This window comes from Quercus suber, unplaced genomic scaffold (assembly GCF_002906115.3).
Source record: "Quercus suber isolate HL8 unplaced genomic scaffold, Cork oak 2.0 scaffold_106, whole genome shotgun sequence".
NCBI lineage: Eukaryota > Viridiplantae > Streptophyta > Magnoliopsida > Fagales > Fagaceae > Quercus > Quercus suber.
In genome coordinates this window covers 75,630-83,498 of record NW_027069571.1, presented here as the reverse complement: position 1 = coordinate 83,498, position 7,869 = coordinate 75,630, and the positions used below count along the sequence as shown (strand labels likewise).

The 7,869-nt window shown below is 35.0% G+C and overlaps 1 protein-coding gene across 2 annotated transcripts; it reads left to right on the top strand.

Moving 5' to 3' along the window:
* The first annotated feature begins 3,213 nt into the window (after positions 1 to 3,213).
* Positions 3,214 to 6,082, top strand: LOC112010526 (wall-associated receptor kinase-like 22). Of its 2 annotated transcripts, none has more exons than XM_065775172.1 (2): positions 3,214 to 4,224; positions 4,714 to 6,082. In XM_065775172.1, exon 2 carries the CDS (start codon positions 4,977 to 4,979, stop codon positions 5,901 to 5,903), a length of 927 nt encoding a protein of 308 aa, XP_065631244.1. In that variant the 5' UTR covers positions 3,214 to 4,224; positions 4,714 to 4,976; the 3' UTR covers positions 5,904 to 6,082. Both variants share the same exon structure in this region, with proteins under 2 accessions (XP_065631244.1, XP_065631245.1).
* Positions 6,083 to 7,869: the final 1,787 nt, after the last annotated feature.

Genomic DNA, 7,869 nt, shown 5'->3' with positions numbered 1-7,869 from the left:
AAAAGGGTTTGGTGAATCCTAGAAGGTGGAATTAGCATGGACGTGGATGTGGATGTAGACTGTAGAGCAGTAATAACGTGAACCATTAATTATTAACCCACCAAAACCAAAACTGAAGAAAGAAAAGTATTAAAAAAAAAAAAAAAAAAGGAGCATGAGTATCAGTGATGAGTGATGACCTATGCATTCACATGAACTTCAAATCTTCTTCAAATATCTAATTTCTATAACGTCCTGGAACAGTTAAGCTCTATACGAATGTGCTTACGAACGAATTGTTTCGTGTTTTAGAAAATAAAAATAAAAAATCTCTTTGGAGTTCGCGTGTACTTAGAAGGAATGACCAGGCCGACACTAACACTGGCTCTGATATTCCAATTAATCGAATATTCTTTGTGATGTGAAGTATGGCTCATTCCTTTACCAAAAAAAAAAAGAAGTATGACTCATTCTTCTCCTGCCAAATACCCAAATAGAACAACCACGTTTATTGGATATAATTAACAACAAAGTCTCCGACCATTTAAAAAAAAAAAAAAAAACAGCTGAAAATGTTTTCAACGAAAGCCACACGCGAGAGAGAGAGAGTACTCTTTTTTTCTTTTTGTTTTTTTTTTTATTTTTTTTCTTTTTAATATATATTCCTTTTCACTTACTTGAGTGAAAAGATTATGACTCTTACTTTGGGGAATTTAATATAATTCTAAATTTTAAAATTTTAGAATATGATGTCTAGACATTTGGATGTTCGAGAATGTAATGATACCATGCATATTTGGTTTGATTATAATTAGAAACTTGATAAAGTGTTAAAGAGATATTGTCCCCCATTTTTTTTTTTTTTAAGTGTTAAAGAGATATTGTTTTTGTGAGTGTGTGTGGATGGTCCCAATTTTATTTTTTATTTATATATAAAAAAAAATAAGTATATATACTTAGGCCTCCAAATCCTAATTAAATTTGTCATATATCTATAAATAAAATTAACTTTTAGATTATATAATTTTTAAAAGAAAGTATGAGGTTGCTTATATTCATTAGAATGTAGTAATAATCCTATTAGTTGTATTATGTATATACCAATTATTTAAATTAATTAATTTTTATCAAATAAAAATATAATACATATATCTTAAAAATTAAAGGAAAAATTTAAAAAAAAAAGTTTTTATTCTCCCTAATCTTAAAATGATAGTTGTAGGTGCTCAGAAAATAAAGGTCCAAGCCCACTAAAATCAAAGGTGCCTTGTCCTTCACATCAAGCCCAAACAATAGAATTTCTAGAGAGAGTGTGAGAAAACACTTCAAATGTAGTTCTAAACTAAGTCCTAGTGTATATAGCCGTTGATACTAGAATGATAGAAAAGAGAAATTTAAGTAATGATATGAAGTAATGCTCTCCTCGGGTTGGTTTGAAGATTGTTTCTTATTTATGAGTGTTACAAGTTCAAGACCCAATTATCTCCTGTTCATTTCCCTGCTCTTTTATTACTTAGAAAAATCATCCCCCTCTTCCTGGGATGCTCTCTTCCTTTTATATTTTCCTCCCTTGCATTCTAACCCTCCACCTATATGCTTTAAGGCATTTCTCAGGACATTTGTCCCATCACAACTTTGTTGAATGGTGGTAGAAAGGGCTACTAGCTGTGAAGTTACTATTCAGGTGTCATTTCCTCATTAATGCAACTCATATGGTTGGTGTAGGGCATTCAATGCGGAGGTGGAAAATATCTCTTTCAAGAAGTTTCCTCTCGCACCCTTTACCACTACTAAACAACATGTTATATTGAAGTTTAAAAGCTAAAAAATGAACAAACAAGATTCGTGTTGAAGTTTGAAAAGAAAAATGAATACACAAGAATTGTGTTGAACTGATTAATGATGCAAACCAATCCTTCATCTATTCCTCCCTCTTTGGTCCTCGGAACCCCCCACAATAGATATTTTTTTTTAAAGTTAAAGTTATTGAATCTTTTTGTCAATTTTTTTACTCAATTCGTTCAACTTCAGTAGGTATATTTTTGGTAGTTCAAATAAGGTTATAAAATTTATAATTTATATACTGAGTTCTGTTTATTTTATGCTACTAGAAAGGACTGGAATAGATAAATTCTCAACCAACCACAAAACAACACGTTATAGTGAAGTTTAAAAGCAGAAAAATGAATAAACAAGAATTGTGTTGAAGTTTGAAAAGAAAAATGAATACACAAGAAATGTGTGGAAGTTTGAAAGAAAGAATTGTTTTAGGTCTAGTGCACTGGAATCAGTTAAATGGTAACACATGTTTAAAAGTGGACATATATTACCATCTTAATGGGTCCAGTGTCACTGAATACTGAACCTAAACCTGACCCTGAAGTTAGAAAGAAAACAATCATTAATTTATTGACATTGATGGGCCCATAATTTAATAAAATCGTCCACTGTATGTGGACGATCAATAAGGACGGTATCATTATCATCACAATACTGAGAAACACCACCTGACCAACCCAGCTAAGGACGACCGTTACGAGTAGCAGCATTTAACACCAATTCCGTTGAAGAAAAGCCGGTTAACTTGACATCTGGCTCAGGCATTACGAACCTAAGCAATAATGCCCTCATAATGACCCTGCCAACGGCTAGAAGGGCTCTATATATATATCCTCAGGCAATCTCCAAAGGGGGTAAGAAAAAATCAGTCTATTCACTCTTCATTTTAGTTTTACTTGCTTTCCTTAGTTTGTTGTGCTCATCTAACTTAATCATCGGAGGCGTTGTGGGCAGCACCCCCACCGGTGACTCTTACTTTGTGTTGCACCCCAGGGCTAAAACCAGCAGAGGACGAGATTATTCTGGACGAACATCTTGACTGACGATCTCAGCATCATCAGACATTTCAAGCATTTTGTGTTTTGCATTGAAGTTCAAAAGAAAACAATCATTAATCTATTAACGTTTCAAGCGTGTTGTGTTTATGTAACAAGAAATATTAGTGTCGCAAAAAATTTTACAACTTTTGTCATAACTCATCATATGGCAAATTTTAAATGGTGAAAAAAAATTAATAGATCCACATCTCCAACACTCACCCTCACAACTTGCCACGTTTACTAACATTTCTCTTATAATCAAACATATATGGACAACTCCCACACAATGTTTGACCCAGTCAACCACAAGCTATATGCCAAATGAAACACTTAAGTCATCCTTTATTATTCAATACCTGGTAGGCGAAAGTTGAATTCCATTCTTTTTTTTCTTTTTTTTGCCGAATAGTTGGAACCCAGTCTAAGCAAGCCAAGGAGGTTATCTACATTCTTCCGTAGTGTTAGACAAAGTGATCTATATATTGTAATAAGAAATAACAAAAGCAAGCCAAACTCATTTCTGTCTGGAAACTCAAATAATCAATGGAGAGCTTTTCGTTCTACACTCTCTCAATTGTCCTGTTTCTTTGTATGTTTTATCAATCATCACATTGCCAACAAACTTACCCTAAAGATTTTGACATCAGCTGCACGGGATATCCTCCTTTATCAAGAGGCTACTTTTGCAATGGCACTCTGCAGTCATGCAAATCCTATGTAACCTACAGGTCCCAACCATATTATAACACTTCTGACAGAATCGCCTCTGTGCTTGGCTCTGAAGCCTCCACCATAGCTTCAATAAACAAACTCTCAAATATTGCTGACGAAATTCCCTCCGATAAGTTGATTATAGCTCCAATTACTTGCTCATGTACTGCTGATGTCTACCAGCACTTTGTTCCTTACCGTCCCGTATCAGGAGATACATTTCTTCAAATAGTCAATCGGACTTATCAAGGCCTTTCCTCTTGCCAGGCAATGATGGGCCTGAACTACTACGATGCAAATAAAATTCCGGATGACGTGGAGCTGATGGTTCCAGTGAGATGTGCATGTCCAAGTGAGAATCAGGCTTCGAACGGGGTCATCTCTTTGCTGGCTCATATGGTGACAACGGGTGATTCAGTTTCATCAATCGCAGAGCTTTTTGGGGTGAATGTGCAGAGCATATTAGAGGCAAACATGTTGTCACATGATAGCCGTATCTATCCACTCACACCCATTCTGGTTCCTCTAGAAAGCAAAACTTGCACTACAGATCCGGGTAGTTTCTTTTGTGACTGTCCTAATGGCTATGCTGCAGATCGTGTCAGCTGCAAGCCTGATCCTAAAAAGCTTCCGGTCAAATGGATTGCTCTGTTAGGTATCTCTCTCTCTCTCTCTCTCTCTCTCTCAGGTCTGTTAGGTCTCAAATGGATTGCTCTCTCTATTTCTCTCATTAAAACAAAAAACAAAAATCTTAAAGAAACGAACACGTTTGGTTGAAGTAATTAAGTAGTCACATCTCATATCAAATAGTAGCAACTAACAGTGATTGATTAATCTGACAATGATGGCACTTTAGGATAGGCAATATCCTTATATCTAGTATCAAAACTTCCCAGAAAGAAATTAAAATTGAGTTCTCTATATATTTCTGTCTGAGCGTGTACACCGAATCTAGTAACTTCGTACACATGGGAATCAAGACTTTAAATCCCAAGGTTGTCTTGGAGATTGGATTTTAATAAAATATTAGAGACCCTCCCCAAGGCTATCTGCATATTCTCCCCGGACAACCAAAATCACAATAATTACTAGTTAAATTCTATAGACTTCTCATATTTGGATCAATTTTGTTTCTTTACTTCAGGTATTGGGATTGGCATGGGATTCTTGTTTCTGTTTCTCTTGGGCTACAAGTTATATCAGTTCCTAAAGAAAAGATAATATAGAATCCATAAGGAAAAACTGTTCAATCAAAACGGTGGCCTCTTGTTACAAGAAAAATTGTCATCTTATGGAGGTAGTGAGAAAGCAAAGATATTCACTGCAGAGGAACTGCAAAGGGCAACAGACAACTACAATGAAAGCAGATTTCTTGGTCAGGGAGGCTTTGGAACAGTTTATAAAGGAATGTTACCTGATGGCAACATAGTTGCAGTTAAAAAGTCGAAAGCAATCAATCAAAGTCAAATTGAGCAATTCATTAATGAAGTTGTCATTCTTTCCCAAATCAATCATAGAAACATTGTCAAATTAATAGGTTGTTGTTTGGAGACCGAGTATCCACTACTTGTTTATGAATTTATTCCTAATGGAACCCTTTCCCAACATATCCATCAACGAGACCTTGAATTTTCACTTTCATGGGAGCACCTCATTAGAATTGCATGTGAAGTTGCTGGAGCAGTAGCATATATGCATTGTGCAACTTCAATCCCCATCCTTCATAGAGACATCAAATCTTCCAACATTCTCTTGGATGATAAGTATGCTGCCAAAGTGTCTGACTTTGGCACATCAAAGGTGGTCCCAGATGATAAAACTCACTTTACTACAGAAGTAAAAGGAACTTTTGGCTACTTGGACCCAGAGTACTTCCAATCAAGTCAATTCACTGAGAAAAGTGATGTATATAGCTTTGGAGTTGTGCTTGTAGAGCTCATCACCGGAGAAAAGCCAATTTCTTTTGCGAGAGATGAAGAAGAGAGAAATCTGGTTGCACACTTCATTGCATTGACAAAGGAGAATAGACTGCATCAGATTTTACAACCTCAAGTCGCTAGAGAAGCAAGTAGAGAGGATATTGATGCTATTGCAAATCTGTCAGTGAAGTGTTTGAGATTAAATGGGAAAAAGCGGCCTACAATGAAAGAGGTTTCGATGGAGTTGGAAGCTTTGAGAAAATCTCAAAAATGCATAGAGATTTTCCAAGAGCCTCATTTATTCAGTGATAAAGAGTCATTCATGGACATCACAAGGGAAAGCCAAGACTCTATGGAGGAAACGATCATCTCTTCCCTGGAAATGAAGTCTGCATCAATCTTAACATCAGCTTGACAGAGGAACTTTTTTCTTTTTGTATTCTTAACATTTCCTATTTTGTCTACCATAGAGGTAATTGATCACTTATCAAAGAGTTGTAGAAGCATTTCGATTTTTCAAGTAGATGTACTGGTAATTTTATTAGCTCCAAAGCGGCAACATAGTACCATTGTCTTTAACTTGAATGATACCAATATTATAAATCCCTTTTTATCTTTGGAATCAACAATGTTGTTTTTAAGCTTCCAATTCAATGCAAACCCTGAATCAATACCCAAAGTTGGGACATAACAATCACATTAGAATACAAAGAAATATAAATCGTCCAAAATTTTTCCAAATTAGACTCACGTTTTGGTTAAATTAACAATTTGCTTTTTAATTTATGAAGAAATTACACTTTACCACCCTAAACTATGCTCTAAATTACACTTTACACTCTAAACTATTCAATTGCACAGTTTGCACCTTAAACTATGATCCTTATTATACTTTACATCCTAACATTAGTTTTACTGTTAAGTTTGATGAAAATATGAAACATGTGACTTGCATGTGTGTATTGCTTATGTGGTACAAACTTAAAAGACTAAAAACCCCTCTTTCAAATCAATTAAAAACAAACTTTTTTTTAATCTTTCTCTCGTGTGTATCATCCCCTCCCCTAATCAAAATCCCTGCAACCCTAAATTTCCAAATCAAAATCATCTTCAACACCACCACTACTCCACCACCGCAACAAGTGGCTTGACAAGTTTGGTAAGAGGCATGATCTTTGTCACCTCGACAACGTAAGAAATTTGGCTTCTTTACTGGCCATCTGTTGATTGATGTTGAAATTTCTGCAATATAGAATAGATGTTGCAAAAATATGTAGGTTTTTTCAAAGAACACTAATCCATACTTTGACCAAATAGTAAAATTTTATTGTCCAAAAGTTTTTGCTTTGTCTTTTGTTCTATATTAAATATATACCATGCTTCATAGAACCTACCTCGTAGAATAGGGATTCGTAGAATAGGTAAAAGGCCAATAACTTAGTTTTTGACTTTGACGGTTTCTTTTAGGGATTTAGGGCTTCTTTTGAGCAGTGGTTTCCTAGGGGTGGAGTAGTGGTGGTGTTGAAGATGATTTTGATTTAGGGGTTTTTAATTTGGAGAGAGGTGGATAAAAAAAACCATTGTTTTTAACTGATTGGAAAGAGGGGCTTTTGTGTTTTAAGTTTGTACCATTTAAGTAATACACACATGTAAGTCACATTCTTCATATTTTCATCAAACTTAATAGTAAAACTAATATCATGGTGCAAAGTGTAACAAGGGTCATAATTTAGGGTACAAACTGTGCATTCGAATAGTTTATAATGAAAAGTGTAATTTATGACATAGTTTATGACGGTAAAGTGTAATTTTTCCTTAATTTATTAGAAAATTTAATTTAATTTTTAAGCAAACCTTAGATATAGTACCTTGTGTACTGTGTGTTAGGTTCCCTCCCTAAAAATTAGAAACGTCTATATTTAACGATTTTAGTAAACAGGTGTTAAAGTAAAAAAAAATTCAGCTAGTCCTCTTTTCTCTCAGTTCAGTCCCTCTTTCTCTCTTTTCTTGCTAATTACAAACCCATGCCTTCTTGAATAGAGTTCATGCACTTTTGGTGGGATTACTCTAATAGGAGAAGTGGTGGACTTGGAATTCGAATGGGAGGTGGAACTCCAAGGCTTTCATTGATGGATATGGGATTTGTGTAGGTATGAAGGGCAAGGATGGGTTTAGGGACTTTGCTGTGAAAAGACTCAAATTTGCTGAATTTACTAGTTATGAGAATTTTAGAGGATATTGTGGACCTATATTGCATGGTGTGAAGGGGATGGGGAAAAAATCTGGTCTTCGATTTTTATTTTTGGGTTTTTTCCAATATTGGTTGTTGAATAAGGCTGCGTTTGAATCGGGTGAAAAGCATTTCCAGAAATGCTTTTCAG

Bases quoted from the DNA above. Each gene is read 5' to 3' on its own strand.
- LOC112010526 (XM_065775172.1), top strand. From the start codon at position 4,977: ATGTTACCTGATGGCAACATAGTTGCAGTTAAAAAGTCGAAAGCAATC.